The sequence below is a fragment of the Simochromis diagramma genome, unplaced genomic scaffold, assembly GCF_900408965.1.
Source record: "Simochromis diagramma unplaced genomic scaffold, fSimDia1.1 OVJJ01000343.1, whole genome shotgun sequence".
In the NCBI taxonomy this organism is placed as follows: Eukaryota; Metazoa; Chordata; class Actinopteri; order Cichliformes; family Cichlidae; genus Simochromis; species Simochromis diagramma.
Genome location: NW_024386831.1, coordinates 9,705,758 through 9,730,711, shown reverse-complemented (window position 1 = coordinate 9,730,711; position 24,954 = coordinate 9,705,758). Strand labels below are relative to the sequence as shown.

General features: G+C 39.4%; 2 protein-coding genes across 2 annotated transcripts; one reads left to right on the top strand and one right to left on the bottom strand.

Moving 5' to 3' along the window:
- Window positions 1–9,670: 9,670 nt before the first annotated feature.
- Window positions 9,671–14,172, top strand: LOC120731282 (frizzled-7-A-like). Its single transcript, XM_040028248.1, has one exon. It carries the CDS (start codon window positions 10,167–10,169, stop codon window positions 11,874–11,876), a length of 1,710 nt encoding a protein of 569 aa, XP_039884182.1. The 5' UTR covers window positions 9,671–10,166; the 3' UTR covers window positions 11,877–14,172.
- Window positions 14,173–21,958: 7,786 nt separating this feature from the next.
- LOC120731393 (olfactory receptor 10A6-like) lies at window positions 21,959–22,895 on the bottom strand. Its single transcript, XM_040028402.1, has one exon. It carries the CDS (start codon window positions 22,880–22,882, stop codon window positions 21,959–21,961), a length of 924 nt encoding a protein of 307 aa, XP_039884336.1. The 5' UTR covers window positions 22,883–22,895.
- Window positions 22,896–24,954: the final 2,059 nt, after the last annotated feature.

The following is a 24,954-nucleotide window of genomic DNA, read 5'->3' as shown; positions in this document are numbered from 1 at the left end:
GTAAAGTAAGGATAATTTTCCACAGCTGCTCTTTCTCACATCTAGCACACAGTAGGAAATAGCCCACTTCAGACACCACTGAAAATACTATATTTGATTTAGACACGAGTGCTGTCTAAGCGGAGTAAGCGGGAGGCCTCACACTGCACGCATTCTGGCTCAGGGTGAATTCATCGCACATGCTCCTATCTGCAGGAGTGCAATGTGACATCACACAGACTTTGTACTACAGAGACAGCAGGGGAAGAGGAAGCTCACCCCAAATGTAATGGTTTTGAGTGGTACATTTGAAATACTCTGCAGAATTATCCTTTCCAAAAATGATGACCGCTGGTGAGAGGATTATTTTAGTGACAGCGTGACAGGTTGTAAAACTTAATGGCATACTCTCTCAGCTTAGCTGTAAGGTTGGCTAGCTGAATGCTTATTTTGGTTGGTGGATGTTCAACACCAACAACAATCTAACTACAAACAGAATGCAATGATTTGCAAATCTCATAAATCCATATTTTAATGATTACAACATTCAAAAACTTAACATCTGGTTAAAATGAGAAAATGCACCATTTTAAGAAAAAAAAAAAAAAAAACGAGGTCATTTTGAAGTTGATTGGAGCAACATATCTCGAAGAAGTTGTGACACAGCAATGTTTATCACTGTGTAGCGTCCCTTCTTTTAACAACGCTCCATAAATGTCTGGGAGCTGATGAGATCAGCTGCTGGACTTTTGGCAGAGGAATGTTGTCCCATTCTTGTCTGATAGAGGATTCTCGCTGCTTTTGTACTGCAGATGACGAGATATTTAAAGTCTTCACAATTTAATGTTGAGGAACATTATTCTGAAATAGTTTCAAAATTTGTATTTTGCAGACTGGTGAACCTCTCCCCATTTTTACCTCTCAGGAAATCTGTCTCTCTAGGATGGTCTTTTTTCGCTGGTCAGTCATGTTACTGACCAGCAGCCAGTTAATCTAATTAGTTGGAAAATGTTCCTCCAGCTGTTTTTCTTTAGTACTACTTTCTTTTCCAGGCTTTTGTTGTCTCTGTGTCATCAAATTCAAAATAAGCTAGTTTAAATGTTTTTGGTAAAATCTCTTAGTTTAAACATTTGATATATTTTTGCCGTTAATAAAATATGGGGTGATGATTTGCAAAATATATATATATTTTTAATTTATTCTTCTGTCACCATCTTGCCAGGTTTAATCATTAAAATTATTTTGTTGTCTTCAGGAAAAATGTATGACTTTGGGTTAAAACGCGACCCTTTACACTGTTAACTATTTTGACTTTCTTTTACAAGCTAAACGGTGGGTCTTTCTAATCACATAGCTTTGTTAACGAAACCTAACTAAACTGAGACTGAACAATGAAGTAAGGAGTCTATTTTTGTTTTGCTTTTCCTCACAGACATTCATACAGTACTTTATTGTATTCATTTTAAGCTCTTTATCTGTCTGTCCACACCTACATCCAGCTTAAAATCACCAGTTAACCTAACATGCATGTCTTTGTATTGGAAGCTCAGGGCGTTAGTGCATTTGTGAAAACAGCTCTGAAGTCACAGGCTTCGGGCTTTGCACCTCGCCTTGCACCTGGATCTTTGACTTCCTGAAGGAAAAAGGGCTTGAGTGCTGAGAAAAAAACCCAACCCCACCTCCTCACCACTGACAGTGAGTGATGTGGACTTAAGACTGTTTTCCAAGGGCCAGTGAGTAGGTGTAATGACAACAAAACCCCCCAACTCAACATCAACAAGACCAAAGAGATGATAGTGGACTACAGGAAGCTGCAGGAGACACCACATCCCTGCTGGGAGGGTTAGAAGTTTGACTATCTCTGGTGTCCTGACGGGACTGTTCACGCAGACATGGTTAAAATGCTTCTTTTAAAGACAAAGTGTTGCATGTACCCAGCTATGCTCCAAAATCTTTTAACTCCTGATTTGGCAACACTGTGCTCACAACCACAAGACTCTCCAGAACAGTAGAGCAAACCACTGGCAGAGAGCACCCTGTCATTTTTGACACCACATTCGTTGTCAGAGTGGAAGGCCCATATGATGATCTATGCCACCCAATGAACAAACTGTTTACCCCTCTGCCATCTGGCAGACGGTGTCAGTGTCATATCTCAAACCTGCAGGCTCAATGACATTTTCCTATCTCCAGGCTCCATGAAGACTTGCACTGGGTCACTTAGACTCATCTGACATTGATTACTGAAGTGCCCCTGTGACTTCATCAGCCAAATCATACATAATATTGATGATTAAATGTGCTCTTATATGTTTAATCATCAGATTTGTTTTCAACATGTGTTTAGTGTGGTGGTCCATTACTATGGTCCAGTCTAAAATATCCCAACATGCAGTAGAAGGATTACGAGTGAATATTTTACAAACAGTCTTAACTGACAGATGAAGAATCCTGCTGACTGTGGGGAGCTCCACATTTTCCTCTGGCACCATCATGAAGCTGACATTTGTGGCTTTAAGTGCCAAGTCTCAACAACTGTTGGATGGATTACCGTGAATTTTTGTACACACATTTAAGCCCCTGCAACACGAATAAGAATAACTTTGGTGACCCCGCCCTGTAGTTTGTCCAGTATTTAAATGTATCACCAAATACCTGCAAAACCAATGACGTCCCCAGCATATTTAAATAAAGACACATATTTACAAGTTGGTAAATGAGAGTGTCATTGTGATTTATAGGACAAAAAAAGGTGACTAATAATGGTTTAAAGCTGAACAATAAACATTTGAAGCCGAACCCCATTGTTTTCATTCAAATCAGAGTTCAGATTTCCAAACCCAAACACTGAAGAAGAAAGCTGTCACTGTCTTAATGCTTTTTAACTGCGCTGTACAGTATGTTTGTGTTCCCAGCCGTTTAGAGTAATGGCAAGAGTGACGCTATATAAACAAGACCTGCCCAGGGTTTATAACTTATAGTACGTTTTTTACACCGAACCATTCTCACACTGACTGTATTTCATTTGACCGAATTTCACTCTTATTTCTATACATGTGAATGGCTCCGATTTTTATGGCCACATAATCTGTAGTTTTTGTCCGAGTAGTAGTTGAGATGTCAGCCAGTGAGCTTCCTGCTGCCTACCACGGTCCGAGCACACACTCTGTTGGTCCAAATAAATCGTTCTTTCATCACAGTGTGTGTGTATGTGTGTGTATGTGCGTGTGTGTAGTCCAGTACTGTAGGCCCTCTGTGTTGCATTGACAGACACAAACCAGCTGCCCGCATTCCTCTCTCCCCCCCACCCTCGCTCTCTCTCTCTCTGCTGACTTCTTATGGTTGATCTCCCCTCCCCCCGCTCAGATGAGTCTCCACACATACTTTTCTCATGCTATATATACTCAGCCATAACATAGAAACGAGGCAAGAGACACCTCGGACGATAAAAGTAAAATAAATCGTCTAGAACAGAACATAATTTGTTCCTTTTTACACCTTAAGAGCTGCTTTCTGAACTCGTCCTCATCTCACGAGTTTGAGGTACAATAGCTCCACCTTCTCAGCCAATCAGATCTTTTTCCACTATGTCTTTAGAAACTTGCCTTCACTTGTTTGGTTTAATTCTGCTTTGCTCTGTTGTTGTTAACATTGGTATAGACTCTGCTTGGGGGTTGTGTGTGTGTGTTTATTTTGAGGTTAAAACCTCACTAACAGATTTTTTCCCCTCTTTAGTGTTGTGGAAACTGCAAGAGCTGTAAACACATTAATACATTATCACCCTTTAAGTTAAGAGGGAAAATTTGTCAACAGATGGATGCCTATTTACACATCCAGCAGTCATGTAGTAGTGTCATTATTCATTTGGAGTTGTGTTTCTGTCCACCAGATGACTGTGAATCCAACATACGCTGTCCTGTTAGCTCTGTCTTGCTCTCTACTAATTCCTAAGGGAAGTATTGGGTTGTGGTTGCTAAATGCTTCACTATGTTCACAAGCTGGATACTCTGAACTTTGACCGACTGTTGTTCAGCGCATGGGTTTCACCGAATAGAGCTAACTACTACAAGTAAAGACAACATGAATCAAAAAGATGAAGTTAAACTGGTGAAATTAAAACAAGAAGCAAAAGCTGAATTGCCGTCAGATGAGAATTTTCCATTTATAATTGCGAGCAACACGTTTCACATAAAAGTAGTTGCAATCACTTATAATTAAATTTTAATTGCAGTTTTAATGATAATTACTTTCATTTTAATCACATTATCAAGAGGTTAAGAAAAACGGTCAAAGTAAGCAGGCTAAGTCTTAGCAGTTTCAAGGTGACATAAACATGGTAGGATCAGCAAACAAAAACTTTTCTGTTCTCTCTCTCTGTATATGTTACTGCATACGAAAACAGAAATAAAACTGAGCAAATCAAACTTTTTGACCGTGTTCATCCACGTGTGAGCTCTTTTATTCTTTCAGTAAATGTTTGAAAGAAAACATGAATGGGAATGAATAATTTCAAGATTTTTGGCAACTATAATGAGTGTACCTACAATTTAAAAAACACTTAAATATACAACTTTTACAACTATTTCACAATGACTCACACGGTAATTGCCCATGGTCTAATATATAGACTCCTCAGAAACACTTAACATGCTGGTTAGACCAATTTGGTCAGCCAACATTTCATTTAAGTTGTCCTCAGATTAGAAAACCTCCTCAAACCAAACCTAACTGTGTTTGTGCACCTCAGCTGAACATCTAAATAGTTGCTCAGTGTTGGGTTTCACGTGGTGGCACAAATACTTTGCATTACAGCCACTAGAACGGAGCAAACACAGCGCAAACCATCCAAATCATTTTTGGATCATTAACTCTCACCTTACTCTACTGTAAATGTACTTTTTGTTTGTCTAGCCCACTTTTCTACCACTGTTTTGCTTTTCTCCCTTCTCTCTTTTTCTTCTTCTTTTTTTCTTCTCCAGGAAATGTCCAGCTGCAGCAGACCGCTGTCTAAACAGTGACTGGCTGTCTGGAAACCCGCTGGACTGCCCACATCTGTTTGACCACTGCAGACACTATCCACAAACATACGCACACACACAAACAGCTACAGTTAGACATGATGAAGTGTGTGGTGTGGCTACTAACTGCTGTGTTTTACACCTCAGACAGAGCCACTGTGTGAGGGAGGGGCAGGAAGAACTCATTTAAAATACAACTATCATCTTACTGGGTACAAATTTATATAAAGCTTATGTTTTTACATGTTTATATCTGTCTGCAGACTTGAATGGCATTTTAGACGTTCTATGGCCTGTATAGTCTAAGAGCTGTTATCATTAAACTAAAGCAAGTTATCTGTGTCCTTTAAGCCTGTCTTAAGTCAATCAAAATGATCAGATTCCTGAATAAAGTCAGCTATCCTTTTGGATTTTTCTCCCCTTGTGTTTAAAAAAAGAGCTTGGATAGGGCAGTGTAGTAATATCCTATATTATTCCCTTATGCAATACTTGGTAGTATAAATAAATGTAAAGACCAGCAACATTACAAAACAACATTGTAATTATTACATTTAAACTTTAAAAATGTTGATACATTTGATAAGAATGCAACACCATAGCTACATTACAAAAAAAAAATTGAGCTAAATTAAAATAAGTAAATAAATAAATAAATAAATAAATAAATAAAATAAGGACAAGAATGAGGAGAATGTACATATTAGTATGTGGAGTGAATCTGCAAAATATTCTGGATGGGGATTTGTAAAAAATGTACAAATATAAATCAGTTTAAAAGCATGGTTATGGAAATGGTCAACATTATCTTTTTGTTTTTTCCAGTGAATATGATGAATATGATGGCCTTCGGTGGTTTGACTTATTTATTTATCATGTACTTCTATAAATTTTATTTTAATTTTTTTTGACCATGGTACAACTTTGTAAAAATTATGACCAATTGCAATGTTGGCGTTAGGTAATGTTCTTGGAGTACCACACTGATATTAATACTCACAGACCTGCCACTAATAACATTTTGTTTTCTGTTTGTTTGTTTTTTTCCACTAATATCGCATATGTGCAACTCTGGGAGCATCCTGTAGAGTCTAGCACTTGGACATTGGGAGAAGATGCTTTGTGTCCTGTGGTTTGCTGTGTAGGAGGGCCTACATGGATTAAGTGTCTACTGATGGATCCCACAAGGCCTAGATCAGAGTGGGATCAGTTTAGAGCCTGGGTCAAAACCTTGTATTTTTTATGTTTTCCTTGAGTACACCTGGATAGTTTTTGTGGTGTGGCACATTGCCAGCTGGGAGGAAGATACTGTTGTCAGGGAGTTTTATGTGGGGGTGTTCCAGTTACGTGTGTTTACTTTACTCAAATTTGTAATTATATAGCAAAGGAAAAATGTGAAAGAGACACTTTCATAAATAAATTGCATTTTAAGATGCTGCTGCCCATCAATGTCAAATTTAGTCACCGTTATTTAATGTAAGAACTCGACTTTCTTTGTCAAAAAAGGTCAGTGTTTAATGTGTCTTTGTTTATCAATTATCTTTTTAACTGGTGTTTCCCATTTGACTCTTTGGAACCAAAGTGATTCAGCTGAATTGGTTTTGCTGTTTTTGTTGACTGAAGTCTGTCTTTCTATCATTTTGCCTCAAGCTGGACTAAACCTCTCACATGTCAGGGAGTGAGGTTGGAGTTTCAGAGAGAGGTGAAAGTGCACTGATGTAAAGGAAAGACAAAACAAGAGCACCGCAGCGAAAAGGAATGCAGCAAATTAACTGTTTTATCTCCATGACCTTTTTTCTTTCATAATTGTAATTGAATTTCAAATTACAATTTTTGCAATGGAAAAGCCTTTTATGTTACTTTTTCATGTGGGTTTTTAGGCAGTGTTTTAATTTGAATTATATACATATGCCAGATTAAACTAGTTAAATGGTTTTTGTTATACTTCATTAGAGTCCAGATGCCCCGATGACCATTGTGTGATCGTGATGGATTGATTTATTGCTTCAGTCCATTTATTCATTCACTCTAGTGTATAACATCACCGTGTCTGTAACACTAATCAGATGCTGTCTGATAAACTACACTCCTGAGAAATCAAAGTTTACTTTCAAAATCAATAGCTTTAATAGCTGGAGTTTTTGATTATTACACCTCTGCATTAGTGAAACTAGCTTTCCTGCTGGAAACACTGATTGGGCTGTCCTTTAATAACCCTATTAGCCTACATATCTCACACTTTAATGTAATTGCTTATTTCTAACATTATGCAAACAATGAGTGACCCTTGCCAAATCATATTAATGTCTTTTTTTGAGTATCCTGGTAAATTTTGCAGTTTAGTTTTTCCCCCTCCTCCTCTTGTACCATCAATAAAACCTGCTTTTTCAGTAATCAGTGTATTGCCTGCTAAGATAACATTAGGGTCAGTGTGTATTGATTAGATCAGAAACAAAGGCAGCACATTATCAACAAGGTTTTAAACTGATTTTTATCAACAAAACCATAACATTCCTCAATCTGTCTGCCTTTTACAACTTTTTAAAGATGTTACTGAATCCACTTTGGGGAAGGATTGAATAGGTTCTGCTGCTGAATTTTATTGCTTTTTTGTTGTTTTTGTTTGAGCTGTCTTTCATTTGTAACTTAATCAAATACGCAGATGGGAACGACATGCAGAAACATAAGTGACATGTGGGGACGTATCACCAGCCAGATTTAATCTGTGGACAGTGGTGAAAATAAAAATATGGACACTCAAGAGTAAATCATTTTCTCACTTCCCGTTGTAAGGAATGTGTAATCCAGCCAAGTATATTCTGTCCCAGAGAGGTGGGCTACACCCTGATCACGGGCCTTTTAGGTAGACAGATAACGATTCAGGCAAAAATAAACTTGCCTTGGCATGCCAGTGGGCAGCTTTGATTGTTAAATGCAGAGTAACAGTTGTAGCACATGCATGCACAGAAGGCAACTGAAAATGCACAACATGTGAAAAATAGAAAGGGTTATAAAAGAACTTTAAAGAAGTAGATAAAACTGAGATTCAGCACAAACTAAAAAAAAAAAAACACATAAGACTGAACCTGGTCTCATCCACCTGGTTCATTTTTCTTCGTCTTTGTTATGACAATAGCTGTAGCGTTCTGGACGAACTGAGGATGACTGTTTGGGGGAGATTACAACTGTCTAGCAAGCAATGAGCTGAGCCTTTGGGAAAGAACTTGGTTGGTAAATGTGAAAAAGTAGCTCCTTCCCTTGAGGACTAAAACACTTTTTCAGTCTTTTTTGTAGTATTATGGTCAACTGTATCACATGAAGCACAAGCACGCTTGAGAACTTGGTGCTGAATCTCTTTGTGTGGTCAGTCAGAAATCTATACTGAGTTTTCTTTGCAGATTACAGCACAGAGCTCTAAACCTTTTCCTTTTGGTTCAGCTTCTCTTCCTTCTCTGTCTCCTTTTCCTTCTCCCCCTGCCCTCTTCGACCTTCTCTCTTCTTCCTGTCCCTTCCCCCACTGCAAGCCTACCCCCACCCTCTTTTATCCCACTCAGGGTAGAAAGACACCAAATGCAGCAAGGCCCCCAGGAACCGCCTGCACCTCCCACACTGCCTTTGAGCAGATCGATCATGCTGCCAGTTCAAATTACTCTTCCTTTGGCTGTTGTTCCTCCATACAATACTGAATATCAGCTCAAGAGCTGCATCTGAGTGCTTGCCATAAAACCCTTAAACAGCAACAGGTACTTTCTGTGGTTGAGTGGTTAAGACTAGTTTTTTTCGTGAATTTTTTCTCTTTTTTTTCATGGTTTGCTCACTGTGCTGCAGAGTGTTTACATGTCCTGCACACATTGAGTGGCTGTGTGTAGTGACTGTGTGGGGCGATGGGGAGAACTCAGTTTTAAAGCTGCACACTGAACAGAGAAAACTGCATTAAAAGGTGTGTTTGATAAAACACGAAAAAGAAAAATCAAGTCCTTTAGTACACAGTTAGAGCTGAACAGTTGTCATACACAAAAGTGGGCAACTGGACTTCATTTCTGTTTTGTTTTGTTTTTTTAGATTTTTGCTTATTGTATTATATCTAGATTTTTATTAATACAAATCATTTGTATTTTGCTTCACTTTTGTGCTCCTGCCTTTTTACTGCATTGAGCTAATGCATTTATTTTACTGTGCTGATCTAAATTCTTTAAGCTTTTTTATTGATGTGCTTAAAGTTATGGCTGCTGAAACAAAGTAATTTCACAACTTTTTGGGACAAATAAAAATGCATATCTCATTTTTCTTATTCTGCTTTACAGCCCAGTAAAGAAACAATACGTATGTGTGTGTATCTACAAAAAGAGAATATGAGGTATTTCTTATGTTTAGGATTAACCTACATACTTGTTTTGTTTTTCAGAACTAAACCCAAACTTGGACCATTAATTCCAAGTGTTACAAACACACAATTATTGGCGAAATCGTATGATACAGAAAAAAATGATTAATTGGGTATTATTTGTTAAAATCTCTGGTGTAATGTAATTACTGTAACATATTTTCCTGTGGTGGGGGTCCAACGGCCAATCAGGAACGATTGCTGTAGGAAAACAAACACGGTGATTGGCCGAGACACTGCGGCGGTTTCAAGGCGCCTCGCGCTCGGCCGGAGGGGAGGGGGTCCAGCGAATGGAATGGGCGCCTGGAAACCGGTGGAATCTGCACAGAGTGAGGAGCGCGAGCCTCCGGACTTCCAACCGCCCAGCATGTGAAGCGACTCGCTGAGCGAACTAAAGTCGACAAACAGTGGAAATACTAGGCATTTACGCCTTTATCTTACATCGTTTAGCGCTAAAGTAAGTAGTTGTAAAAGTTAAGTAAGCTGGACTAAGGTGAAATTGCATTGTTTGGAGAAAACGGGACTTTTGAACGGACCGGGAGTCAGAGTGGACTGCTTGGAGTCACTTACAAAGACCATTAAGGAGTCATGACATGACGAGTGTTTCTCTTGGATTTATCTTCATTACACACGGGAGAAAAGTCGATTACAATCATTTTAACTGAAATTACTTGGACTTCTAGTTAAGTATTGGGACGTTTATTGAAAAATTCTTTCCATTTTCCACCATTTTTGAGTCGCACTACTTGGATCAAAGTTTTTCCTTCCCTCCCCCCTCCTCCTCAACTATGGCGGCGGCCAGGTTCACCACTGGCTCCGTGTTTCTGCGGATCATGTGGCTGCTGTGCGGGCTCTCCTTTTTCTCACCCGCTTCTGCCCAGCATTACAACAGTGAGAGTGGAATATCCATCCCGGAACACGGCTTCTGTCAGCCCATCTCCATCCCGCTCTGCACCGACATCGCCTACAACCAGACCATCATGCCGAACCTCCTGGGCCACACGAACCAGGAGGACGCCGGACTTGAGGTGCACCAGTTCTACCCGCTCGTTAAGGTCCAATGCTCTGCGGATCTGAAGTTTTTCCTCTGCTCAATGTATGCTCCCGTGTGCACCGTGCTGGAGCAGGCCATCCCCCCGTGTCGGTCCCTATGTGAGCGGGCACGGCAGGGATGTGAAGCCCTGATGAATAAATTCGGCTTCCAGTGGCCGGAACGGCTGCGCTGCGAGGCTTTCCCCGTCCACGGAGCCGGGGAGATCTGCGTCGGCCAGAATACGTCGGAACCGGGCACCCCGCCCTCCTCTTCTTCTCCCTTTGCACCGGACCCAATTACTCCCCCTCCCAAAATGGCAAGACCGAACCAGCACCCTTCACAACCAAACCAGTACCACCAGTTCTCCTGCCCGCTGCAGCTGGAAGTGCCCTCCTACCTGGGCTACAGATTCATGGGGGTCAAAGACTGCGGAGCCCCCTGCGAACCTACCAAACCAACCGGGATCATGTACTTCCGAGAGGATGAGGTAAAGTTCGGCCGGCTTTGGGTCGGGATCTGGTCCATCCTATGCTGTGTGAGTACCTTGTTCACGGTGCTCACCTATCTAGTGGACATGAGACGGTTCCGATACCCCGAGCGGCCCATCATCTTTCTGTCTGGCTGTTATTTTATGGTGGCGGTAGCCTATGCTGCCGGGTTTTTCCTAGAAGACCAAGTAGTCTGCGTGGATAAATTCAAGCCGGACGGCTACAGGACAGTGGCTCAGGGGACCAAAAAGGAGGGCTGCACAATCCTTTTCATGGTGTTATACTTTTTCGGCATGGCCAGCTCCATCTGGTGGGTGATTTTGTCTCTGACTTGGTTTCTTTCTGCCGGGATGAAATGGGGCCACGAAGCGATTGAAGCCAACTCCCAGTACTTCCACCTAGCCGCGTGGGCTGTCCCGGCCATCAAAACCATCACCATCCTCGCCATGGGCCAGGTGGACGGGGATGTCCTTACGGGGGTGTGTTTCGTGGGGATCTTCAACGTGGACGCCCTCCGCGGTTTTGTCCTGGCCCCCCTTTTCGTCTACCTGTTCATCGGCACGTCCTTCCTCCTGGCCGGCTTCGTATCTCTATTCCGGATCCGCACCATCATGAAGCACGACGGCACCAAGACAGAGAAGTTGGAGAAGCTGATGGTGCGGATTGGCGTCTTCAGCGTCCTCTACACGGTACCGGCCACCATCGTGATCGCCTGTTACTTCTATGAGCAAGCCTTCAGGGAGCACTGGGAGCGCACCTGGCACATGCAGACCTGCAAGCGCTTCGCCGTGCCGTGCCCGGTGCACAACTTCGCCCCCATGACCCCGGACTTCACCGTGTTCATGATCAAATACCTGATGACCATGATAGTCGGGATCACCTCCGGTTTCTGGGTCTGGTCCGGGAAAACGCTTCAGTCGTGGCGGCGGTTCTACAAGCGGCTCAGTAACGGCAGCCACGGAGAGACGACGGTGTGAAGTTTGGAGCTCCCGTTACCTGAGAATGAGGTCGAATAGCTTTCATTTTACCACACTTATGGATGTATTTTTTGATCAGTTTTTTTCTGTTACAAGGTTGTGGCGCCAATACAGGCCTTTGAACACAACCAAAACTTTTAACAGGTGCCACAAAAGCTGGCTTAAATTTCATTATACTTCTCTCTTTTTTCTGCCCACAATCTTTGCTTTTGCATTTTTAAAAAAAGTTGGATTTTAGCCTAAATGATCATAATGATTACTGGACTGTAATGCCAGACTTGTTATGAAACTTCCCACATATTATCCATTATATCCTTGTATTACTATTTGAATGTACTTCCTCTCAGCTCTTTTAAGAATTTGTCACAAAAAAGACTGCAAACTGCAAGAAAAGGTCAAAGTTCAGATCCCTCCAACAGCCACACCCCCTCTGACTGTGAATTCAATACTTGGGGCGTTTTAAGTTACTCTGCTTTTAGCTAAAGACTGAAAAGCTTTAATACACATGTTAGATTTTGCAGAGTACAATCTGTTTGTTTTTGTTTTATACACCAGCTCTGCCATTATGTGCCAAGTGGCTGCCCACAAATCAAAACTTTTGCTTCCTTTTTTTTTCTTAAATATTTTTTCCTGTATTGAATGTTCACTCCGAAGGTGAATGAAGTTTTTATGTATTTGTTTGCACATCTATCCTAAGTGTTAAAAAAAATATGATTTACACCACAGATTGACCTGGATCTAACACTTAGAGAGACCACACACACACATACACCTCCACTCTCTGTAATTAAGACACACCAACTCATTGTTTGTCTCTGTGTGTGGTCTCCTATCTAAAAGACTTCTTTTTTTTTTTTGTTTGTTTGATCCTTTAAGACATCCAAAGCACCATTTCAACCCATCCAGATTTAATTCGAATGGCTGCTATGGGTTTTTGTTTCATCCTGCATTAAGATGACTGTACACACTCATGCCGGTTTTCTTGTAATTTCACTTGAAGTGTTTAAAGGCTTCTCTTTTTCCCAAGTAGACTGAACATGTTGGAACTTTTGTTAAATTGTTATGATTTTAGTGTCTATGCTGCCTCACGAAACTCCTCAAAACACAGAGAAACTTGAGGTTTTTATCTGGAAGGTAGCAGAGAGTCAAAAGGTCAAAGCCAGGTGGGAGTTCAGCAGTGTTGAATCTAAGGGCAGTAAAACAAGTTAATATATATATATATATTTTAAAATAACTTGCAGTCTTTTCATACAATAGTAGGGAAACTTAATTACTGTTGAAATAAAACATTTTCAGGACAGAGCATTTTATAGTGTTGAAATGTAAAGCCTTTTAGTAAGTGGTGCCAGTAGAACTCAGATCACACCGCACAGGTTTAATAAAAAAGAAAACGTTATTTCTGTGTGACATTAACACCAATTACCAGGTTTCACATCACATAAATGCTGATGCAGCTAAGATGAGAGACAGACGCTGCAGTTCTCTGAATTGTATTTGCAAGATAGTGAAAGGATTACAGCTGCTGGCGCCTCTGTAATTGGTGACAATAGCAATAAAGTTATCAGTGATTTGTTCTGCTTCGCAGGCCGCTATTCCTCGCAGAGCATTGGTCAAATGAGAAAATGACCTCTCAGACTTGAGTAATGAAATCAGTTGGAGTCATTGTGGGGAAGCAGAAAAACATGTTTTCACCCTGAGTCAGCCGTTAGGCAGCAGACGAGTGCCTGAAGCTTTTGTTTCTTTCCATGCAGTACATTTTCTCTGCATAGGTCACACACATGCATACACATAAGTAATGAACGGGAACGCTCCAGCAATGAGGGATGACTCGTATTACAGAGCTGTTATTGGTACTGTGTCCTGAATCCTTGTGTTATTATAATAATACTAAAACTGCGTACTTTGTACCAGTCTTCATATTATATGTTAAAGCAGTGTGTATATAGGAAATGCCAATGTTCCCATGTGAATTTACCACATACCTCAAAGCCTGGGTACAATTTGTTTGTAGGACTGAGTTAGGAAACGTTTCACTTCACTCATCACCTAACAATGCAGAGCAGGTCTGTGTTACCAGGCTGACTGCACTGTTTGTGTTTTCAGAAGGAATAAGAGTGTTTTTATCACAACATATGCAAGGTACCAAGTAAACAGACTGATTTTTTTAAAAGCATAATGTATTTATGGGGGGTACTCATATTTGTGTCTTCTTTTTTTTTTTTTTAACTTGTTTTTTAAAATGAGATAAGCCTTATGTATGTGTACAGTTTGAATAAAAAGCGATAAAGTTTGTAATCTGTTGACCTCTGTGATTTGTTCTTGCCACTCGTATTTTTAATGAATCTGTCTTATTGGCAATGCTTCAAGCATTAAATCCAGAGATACGGCAGGTGATCCAAACTTACACCTCAGCTCGAGTCATTGCTGACTTATCATTCTAACGCCAGCATGTCACAAAAATCACAGGCCAAATCTGTATTACCATGCGACCTGCATAAAAACAAACATAACTAACAAAAATCTGTTTTCCACTAGAACCTTTATGAAATTAATGATGGCTTTCAACCTGAAATAAATAGGTAATAAAAGTTATAAATGGAGACATTGTCTGGTATCAAAGATTTCCTATAGCTGCCCTTGTGGCAGGAGAGCCGAATCAGTTTGTTAAAGAAGGCCCAAAAATAAAAGGAAAATGCACAGATGTCTGTAAAGTGTGGTAAAAAAAGACTCAATCTTTAATTATTTGTGGAAGTCATGCTTCTGTGTGTATTCAACTATCAAAATCCTGCATACTTGTCCTAAACTACAAATTGTGTCTATAGTCTTAACCTTCAAGTGACTGAGTCGTGTTTTCATGACATCTGCTTTATGTGTCTCTGCTTTGGAGATAAAATTTGTTATTTCTTATTCTGATGTGATGAATCCAAATTGGACCCTTAAAGAAGCTGATTAGCAACTTCTTCCAATATATTTTCTTTTTTTCTTTTTACATGTTACAGCTATGTAAACATATTAGATAGATTTTAATCACACATCGTGAGCTTAAATTTTGTAATTTATTTCATGGTTTTTAGTGATAGTTCACCTTTTGTCATCATGTAACAATTTTAGAATCAGAAAAATAGTCTATAAAGAGGTCTTTCATTTAGAGACAGATATCAGTATAGGTGGGATGTGGAGTTTTATCAGTTATTTATCAGAATTTTACCACATTTGCAAAAGTCTTAAGCCATCGCTCATTTCTTCATTTTTCTTCCAAGAAGCCAGACTTTTTTTTTTGTCATTTTTTAAAGTGCATTTGGGTGGTTTTAATTCTCCAGGTTTTGTGAAGTTTTTCTTTGGACATTGTCTGTGTTTTCACTCATTTTTCAGAGCAATGTGCTTTCAGTTTGTTTAGCCATTTAAAACAATGAATCACTCAAAAAAGACGCCTAACTCAAGGGTCGAACCAGTGATGTGTTTACCCATAACAAGAAAACTTGCCAGAGAATCGACATTTAATTGTATCGTCAGACACTTTGTTACTAGGATCCTGTCATAAAAGCACATCATTTGTTTCCACCTCTTTAGTTGAATATACAAATATAATGCCAAAGCTGATTCAGCTACTGTTTTCTAAAGGCTCATTAAATGGTCTCTGTGAAAAGATGGTTGTCAAGAAGCCACTCTTTAGAAACAGAAGCAGGGAGAAAAAACTGAAATGTGGCACATTACACAAGAGCTGGACTGAAAATAAGCAGCGATGGTAGTTATGGAGTGATGATTTGAACCCAAAATTTCAAATTTGGGTTTATCACTCTGTATGTGCAGAGGAGTTCAGTAAAGAGGGATGACAGTGAGTGTCTGCAGCCATCTTATTAAAGACGGTGGAGGCTCTGTCACAGTTTGGGGCTGCATTTCAGCTTCATGCCAAAACTGATGGAACAAGAACATTTAAAGAGCGCAACTCTCCAGAAGGCAAGGACTATAGTAAAACTGATGTTTCATGATGCTTTTATTATAACATGCTGACTTCAGCCTGTTTTTATTACAATGTGATGACATAAGCTTGTTATAGCATCACTGTGATGTCATAGGGCATCGCATTGAAAAAAATAAAAATTGTGTGGTACAGCTATCTCAGTGCCCTTTTGTTTAATATACTACTCAATATGGTTTCTTTAAATCTTTTTACTAAGAACTTTGAGTCCTTCAAGAAGCCTGGAGAACTATTATTAAAGACTACTTAAAGAATTTACATGTAAGAATTCCTAAAAGAGTTCTGGCCACAACCAAACCTGTTAAAATATTTAACACTGTAGGGTACCAGGATCTTTGCATTGCACATTTCTTGCTGCTAAAAGAGTCAAAATGTATTTTATTCATTTCTGGTTTAAATTAAAAACTTGTGGTATTAGAACTGACCTAATAGCATATCATGAAAAATAGAGCCAACTAACAATTTTGTCATTTTCACTTTCAGTGACTCAAACCTAGTGAAGTTTGTTTGCATCAGAAGAATTCCTATCATGAATTTTTCATAGTTTTTTTTTCTTACAGGACTTGGCCACTGTTGTTGGAATAATGAAACCCCTTTTTTTTATAGCATTTGCAGTCACTGCATTGTAGTGTTTAACTCTGAACCATGGCTACCCCACACTGGAGAAGCAGGATTTACTGCTGCACAGGCCTCGAGGCAGACACTTCCCCAAAATGGTGATGTAAAATATATTCAATATCTCACATCTACAAACAGAAAGTTTATTTAGTGTAAAATAAAAGTACAGCACTGCAATCTGTGACTTCAAAGCGATTCATAAGTCAAAGGTCTTTAAGTGAACAAACAAATTACATTTTATTCTGTCTTGTTATTATTATAATGAGAAAAGAACATATATAATCCGCGAGGTGTCTGTTAAAGTCCCCAGAAATATTTTGATGTACTGAATGAAATGTTTGTTTAATAATTTTGGTGTTTATAAGTCAGCGGCCTTTGTTTCTGAAGCTTGGGAAAGATCTCAGGTTGGATTATTTGTTCAGTATTTGTAAGTTATGGTGCTAGTCTGGCTCTGGTTTTATGTTGCTGTAAGCCTTTTCAGGCTGGACGTATTGTGTATGCATGACACAATAATATACTTAAATCAGTCAATGTTCATAACATGTTATGACAACATATTTTACCAAATAAGGGCATGTAGTAGCTCTTACAGTCTTTGACCCTGGAAATCAGTCAAAGTTGGGCTTGAGTTTGGGTTGTTTTGTCAAACTGTGAGTCACGTGTATTGTTAAACAAATGTCAGCAGCACAAGTAGAAGGTTTTCACACTTTATGTGGATATTTTTAAGTCATTTTTGATCCCCCCCCAGCCAAGGTATGCCTTCACTAACTTAAATACTAAAGCGCCACAATAAAGTTAGCTGTATGGGCATTAGTTTATGTAGATTAGGAAACATATACATGAGGAATCTGGTGAACTAGTGGGCAACAAAAGTTACAAAGATTGATGATAATTAAAAAAATATCCTAAATACAGCACTGAGGTAGAGTTAGCTGCTTTAATCATACAAGAGAAAGTTATTCTAATTGAGTGTGCTTACACTCAATTTTTGTTGAACTTGGTGCATGAATTGTTTGTATGTGCATGGCAACAGTCCAGACTCTCAAACAGAACAACAGAACTTTCTGACCAAATATAAATATTCTTACATCCTGAATTTCTAAACAATCTGTATTAATTTGTGTTTACTCTTCATGCAAACAAACAGAAGGACACAATGGTTCATTCTCAGGCAAGACGGGGAGAGATATCTGCTGATATCAGTAAGGTTGTAATGGGAATCATGTCTCCCAGTCATCTCGAAACCCTTTCAGGGACAGAAAGCATTATATTAGTCAGTGGTTCTCAAATGAGAAGGCTAAGTGTTGGGTCTTAGGGTTTGTGGAAAGCATATATTATATACTGCATCAGGTCATTCATTCACTGCATCAGTAGTCTCAGCCCAGGAGTGTCATATAATGGGAAAAGCTGGCTGATGCTAACATAATGATCTGCAGACTAAATAAACACTGGGAAGGCAAGTATCAACATCGAGAGAAACATGCTCTTCATATGAAAAAATGCATCTAAACTTGATGCAGCAGAACTGTTTGCTGGTCTGTTTGAAAGTGACTGAAGACGCAATAAAGCAAGGTACAGTTCTCAACATATTTATCAGACCACCTGTTATAAAAGCAAAAAAAGACAAATATTTTTAGAAATCTGTTAAAAACTTGTTTATACCTAAAACTTATATTGTTAGACAAATACCAAACAAAATTCATGCTTGATACTCAGATTTGAGCCTTGAACTGGACTTCACACTGGAGTCAGAAATGAATTAAACATAAAATTCAGCCACTAAAAATTATCTTTTGGAACTATTTTTACTCTTTATATTGCTGCAGAAACACAAAACTTCCCTTGTGTGGTGAAATGGCAAATGGTGATTTTGGTGTTTGTATCCCAGCTATCACAGAATTAAAAACAAAAACAAAAAAAACAACCAAACAAACAAACAAGAAAAAAAAATTAGAAAGAAATTATTAGAATTATGCTGTGTTGGTTCCTTTTGCCATTATTTTTTTTTAAATAAATCATAAAATTCCCGAAAGAGGCCTTTAGTGCATGGTTCTTACTTTCAGAACATTATCAAACATAAACAGTTAATATGTGAAGCTATTAAGCAGGACTTTAAAGATCCAGACTTGTAATAATATACAGGGTGGGCCATTTATATGGATACACCATAATAAAATGGGAATGGTTGGTGATATTAAAGTCCTGTTTAAAGTTAAGTTGAAACCAAGCACACCATTGTTTTTCTTGTGACATTACCAATAAGTTTGATGTGTCACATGGCCCTCTTCCTATTGGAAAAACACAAGTTGTATCCAAGATGGCTGACTTCTAAATGGCCACCATGGTCACCACCCATCTTGAGGAGTTTGCCCCTAATGTGGTACAAACAGGACTTTAATATCACCAACCATTCCCATTTTATTATGGTGTATCCATATAAATGGCCCACCCTGTATATTAAAAATTCAACAAGAACAAACACTGTCCTATGCGATGCAGTGATTTACTCCCTATTTCAGCAATCCTTAAACTGCCCAGCAGCCAGCTCAGCTTTTATTACATTCACTTATCATGTAGACACTTAGGCCTGACAGTGAAAATACTTTTCTTGCATGGGCATAACTTTACAAACACTAACAAAGATGTACAGGCAACACTGTGATGCCATTAAGCAGAAAATGAATGGTCGACTCTTGTATATTAAAAATGCCACAGTACTGCAAATGTTGTGAGTACAGTTTGATTTACCTCCTGAGGAGCCGTTCTCAAACTATCCAGCAGGCATCTCAGAGGAACTACCTCTATCCCAGCACTCAGGTTTCCAATGCCAGGTGTAGTACTGACCTCTGGTGGCCACAGCTGCTGAATGCATCTATGAGTAGTCAGTAGAATTATACATGCAGTTTGTTGACATGTTTTATTTTAAAGGTACAGTCAGTAATTTTTGATTTTTTTTTTCCAGAGAAAAAGGACACTGTACTCATAAATATAGACGCAGTAATGTGTAAGTACACCTTCCAGAAAACAAAGGCATTCTCAAAACTTATAATTCTTAAAAATACATAAGAGTGAGTTTGCGGTTTGTGGAGGTGGTCACTGGGCCAATTTTTTGTCCCAGTCCAGCCCTGCCAGTGACATATGTAGCATGCCGAAGGAGGAGGAGAAGTTGTTTGCTTTATTTAAATTGGTGCCTGCACTTTCAGACTCAAGATATGAAAGATCATATATTTGTTTTATCATCAGCAAAGTGGTCATCGTCAACAGAGAAATGAAAGAGACTGGCATTTGGCATCTTAATAACACACTGCCTTCTTCCTTCTCACATCAAGCTTCACCTCCTGAACTTAAATCAGGGCTCTGACACACGAAAACATGCAAAAACATGTTGATTTATCGTCAGCTGATCACACATGCAACCCTCCTGTCTCTGGACAGCTGACAAGAGCTGGCTAAATAGCAACAGCTGGTCATAAACCAACATTGTCACAGCTAATCTTGGCTTGAGTGTCCCCCAAAAATCACATTTTTCCTCTGATAAACAGTTCGATTACATTCCTGGGCCTGCCTTTGGCCCACGCTCCTGCAGCAATCACTCACCTGTGGATTGTTATCCTGGTACTCCACATATGTGGACATCACATTTTGGGTTATTTAGGCCAAAATACTCAATTTTGCTCTACAAGGGCCTGATATCTACTTACAAGGACACTATATTGCTACTGTTCTATCAAAATTTTAAACAAATGTCGTCATATGTGGCTCTTATTTTTCTTAAAAACAAAAATAAGGTAAAAAAACCCTCACATTTGTGTAGCCCCAGCTCTAACCTTCTCTCGTGTTTTCCTTTGATTTCCTGGTTCTGATCTCATCGTCTGTTTATTGTGTATAGATTTCTTGGACCTATCCTTGTTTCTCTCCCCTGGATTCCTGAGTGTGAGTGTTTGGCAGAGTGGCGTGGCGTGTCAGAAGTGGAGCTTGTGCTGTGGCTGAAGTGGAGCGTGGTGTGTGGATCGACGGTCAAGTGTGATGTCCCTCTACCCCCCTTTCTGTGGATCCCTGGAACCCCGGACTCCCCCACATTTGTATATAACTCACTTGGTGTTTGTAAATAAACCTTCAATGCATTTTCTCCCTTAGTCCACACCTGAGTCCGTTCAGTCTGCCTTAACAGGTATAAACAGGAAAGAATAATTTGGGAGTCTCATAAGTTATATAATAATGACTCGTGTTTTACAGATACCTTTACTTTAGACCATAGGTGTCAAACTCTGGCCCGCGGGCCAAATTTGGCCCGCAGCCTAATTACATTTGGCCCGCGAAGCCATACCAAATTACTATTAGAGCTGGCCTACTGGTATCATACAGCTAATATATATATTGTTTAGTATTAAGCTTTGCTTGTTCCATATTCAGTTTTTCAGCAAAACGTGTTTGAGTCCATAAGAAAAGATTCATTCTTATATCTGGAGGAATAAATATATTTCAATAAATATTAACGTTAGCCCGCGACTTTGTTCCAGTTTTGAATTTTGGCCCACCGTGTATTTGAGTTTGGCACCCCTGCTTTAGACCCTAGTTTTAGCCTCAGACCTTTTTGACTGATGCCAACAAATACTAATTCTAGCCTTTAATTTAGGTTGATAAAGGGAAAACTGCTAGTTACCAGCATAGACTAGTTTGCTGGTTAACAGACTACAGTGATAAGATTATTGAAAGGTCAATTTCACCTAAGCACATTTACTATTATGTCTATGTTGTAGCACACATACATATTTAGTTAATACTTGCAGACATACATCTTATGCGTTTGTATAACTGTGGCTTCACTATAACCTTTGTTGCTGACCTGGTCATTTAAAGGATGCAACATATTTTTGTGTTGAGCTGATGTGATTAAATCCCAAGTATATCACGATTCAAGTCTAATAAAGTGCAGTGTTAGTGTTTAGAGCTGTTATTACAATATATAAGCTGTGTCCCCATAAGACATATGTCTATATCAACCTTACAATAAGCAGAAATATTTTTATGTAGTTATTCAACATTCATAACCTTAGAGATTAATTGTAAAGAGGATCAAAAGCTATTCCCAAATGAAAAAACCCTGCAAAAGAAAAATGTTCATTATCTTAATTGTCAAGGGTAACGGTATAGAACAGAGGGTTAAGCTGTGAAATTAGTCTGATGGTTTATTCTAAATAAATTCTTCTTAAGAAAAAAATCACTGTAATTATACCCATGTGTTTAATACATTGTTTTGTTTGTGAGCATCACACACATCCCAGGAGCAAAGTGGAAAGTGTCCCCCCTCCCCAAAAGAGAAAAAAAAAAAAACCCCATCACATGCACTAAATGACACTGGCCTATTGTAAATAAATATCACATCAAAAGATGTTCTTTTCTTTATGTTTACAGACTATAAGATGATTGTGGATAGTTTCCCAAAGAGCGGAGATTCCCTAGAAAAGTCTCCTGGTGAACAAAGCTATTGTTTTTTCTTAAACAAAAGCTTTTTACATGATTGCCTTATCTTGGGCAAATTAAATCCATAGAGAAATGGAGTCAGCATTGGTTGACAGATGAAAAGATATATAGATAAAATTATACGGACTGGTAGATGAGCAACTATAACGCTGGAATCGATACACTGAAAAATTGAGCCAACAAACAGGTTTGACACAGAGACGATCTGAGGGACGCACGTAGTCACGGCTTTCTGCTTGTTTTCTGTGGATGTTTTTCGACAAACTGCCAAAATCTTCACATAAGACACTGAAATGAGAGTGAATGGTATGAAAAAGCTCACAAAGAGAAAGAATATATCAGATAAAAAGCTATGTACTGAAACGAAACATGAAAGTCTAAGTATTAATCTGTGGTTACAATACACATTTTCAATAATAGTTCCACAAAACTTCAAACTGAAGATAAATGAGAATGATAGTATTACACTAAGGAATGAATATATCCACATGAAGAGAATCATGAAAAACACTCTCTCTGTGTTCATAATGACATTATAGCGTAATGGATGACAGATTGAGATATATCTGTCATAGGCCATGGCTGCTAAACTGCAAAACTCAGCAGGCCCACTTATGTACATGGAAGACATGTGCAGAAAACACCACGGCAGGGTCACTTCATGGCTGTCTGAAAACATCTGTGAGAGCAAAAGAGGATATAGCGATGTGCTGACATTTATCTGGTTCACACATAAGTTACAAAGCAGTATATACATTGGCTCATGCAGCTGTATGTCCACACGTATGACCACAATAAGGACTGTGTTGGCTACACATATAGAGAGGTACCAGAACAATATTATTACAAAGTACAGGTACTTTAACTCCCCAACATTTCCATAAGCAGCCAGCACAAATGACACAATCTCACTGGAGTTTTCCATTTTCCACACAATATCCCACAGTGAAAAAGACAATTCAATAATAATGTTATGGATGATCCTTTTCGATATGAAAAAGAGTATTTGACCAGATTAAAGAAATTTCAGTTCTTTAAATACTGTTTTACAAATACATGTTACCTCATTGTGACATATTCTTTCTCAGCCACCTGTTAATAAATGAGCAGATTAATCAAGGAACAAACAGCAAGCACTTTTATACAATATTCAAACTTTCATTAGATGTTAATAAATTACACATAACATTTTACTCAGCTGCTTTCCTCTCAGCTGAACGAGATGATCTGTAAATATTTATAGCTGCAGCATAAAGGAGGAGACATGAAGTGGAGTGGGGCTGAACTTGAGCTTTAGGTTAGGGACAATGAAATTCTCTCCTTTGACAAACATGTCTGACTTTTTTTTGTTTATTTATGTATGCTTGATTCAGAAATTACAACATTTCTTAACTGTTTCAGAACTGAATTTGATTTTATTGATACTCAGTTTTGGAGTGGCAAACTGTTGAACACAGCAGAATTGTTGGCAAAATATATTTCAGCCCTCTTTGGACACTGTAAAATGTAAATAAAAACAGAGTGCAATGATTTGCAGATCTCACAAACTCATATGATGTTCACATTAGACTAGTGTTTCCCAAACTGTGGTACACGTACCACTAGTGGTACTTGGGCTCTCTCTGGTGGTACGCAGGAAATCTCCAATTTTTTTAAAAGATTAAATAATATACCATTGTGGAGGTATGCAAAGACAACATGAGAGATCCCGAGGCTCTTCTGGGAGCCGGAGTAAAATAGAAAACGTGTGTCCGAGCGTGAGTCCGGACACACGTAGCCTTTCCTTATCGTCAACGGTCGCGGCCGCTATGGAGCACTGGCGGGCTCATTTCCCTGCAAAGGCGGCACGGCGCTGTCACGCTGATGGTAAAAACACAGCCCTTTTACATGGTGCCACCGTGCCGCGATCCCAGCCACCATGGATGAATTGGAGGCCCCCGGGAGAAACAGTGGGGGCGCGGGAGATGCCGTTGATGATCGGGAACTATCGCCTGGATGCCGAAGCTCCTGGTAGCCAGGAGAATGCGATCCGCTTCTTCTGCAAGTGAGCGTTAATTCTTCGTGTCCAACAGCGGGGAGTTGGCAAGGCCAGCTCGCACCGGCAACTGTCAGGGGAAGAGGAATCTGCCATCATGTGTTCCTAGCAAGGACAGCGTGCTCTCAATGACCTCGCGAGCGGTACCATCACCCAGACCCGAGAGAGAGAGGAGTTTCTTGAGAGCGGTGCATTTCCTTTGGGTGGGGGGATCCCGGAGGAGAGTCATCACATGGCGAGTGGACAACGGATCCAACAAGGCCACCACATGATGGTATTTTGTTTCGTCATCTGAAACGCCACGAAGAGCAAACTGAGCTTCGATGTGCACAAAGGAGGGTCGTGATGCCAAAAATCCTGCAGCTTAACTGCCACAGCAAAAATAAAAACGTACAACTCTGCTATTACTTCAGACAAAAATGAAGACAGAAAACTAAACAGCAGTGGCATTTGTTGCTGTGTGGTGGCTAGCTACACAGCTATGGTTAGCATAATATAAACACTGTGACGCTGGAGGATGGACGCTAACTTTTTTCCACTCAATGAGGGTTACCGATGGTTAGGGACAAATGTAATCACATGGCAGGATGCTGTTAACGGGCCAAACTTCAGTCAGGAGAACAACTGCAGTATAAGGTTAGTCATTAATATACTGCTGCATGGGCTGGGCTGTAGTTACATTGTCAGGTTTTAAAATCCGAGCTTTAAAATGAATAGTGATGATAAAAACTGAGAGGCCGACAGCGATCACTGACCTTTTTAGGGGCTTGTTCAGATTAAATAGAACAAAATACAAAGCATTAAAACATGTTAAAAACACAACGGCCTTAATAAATGCCGAGTAGTTTGGACCCAGAAGCAGGTTTCAACAGGTCATCGCTTAAAGATTGGATATCTAACCTGCTGTGAATGTTTTAATGCAGTACAATAAACAACATTCATATAAGAAATAAAATTGTCTG

Coding starts and splice junctions, on each gene's coding strand:
- LOC120731282 (XM_040028248.1), top strand. CDS start 10,167: ATGGCGGCGGCCAGGTTCACCACTGGCTCCGTGTTTCTGCGGATCATG.
- LOC120731393 (XM_040028402.1), bottom strand. CDS start 22,882: ATGGAAAACTCCAGTGAGATTGTGTCATTTGTGCTGGCTGCTTATGGA.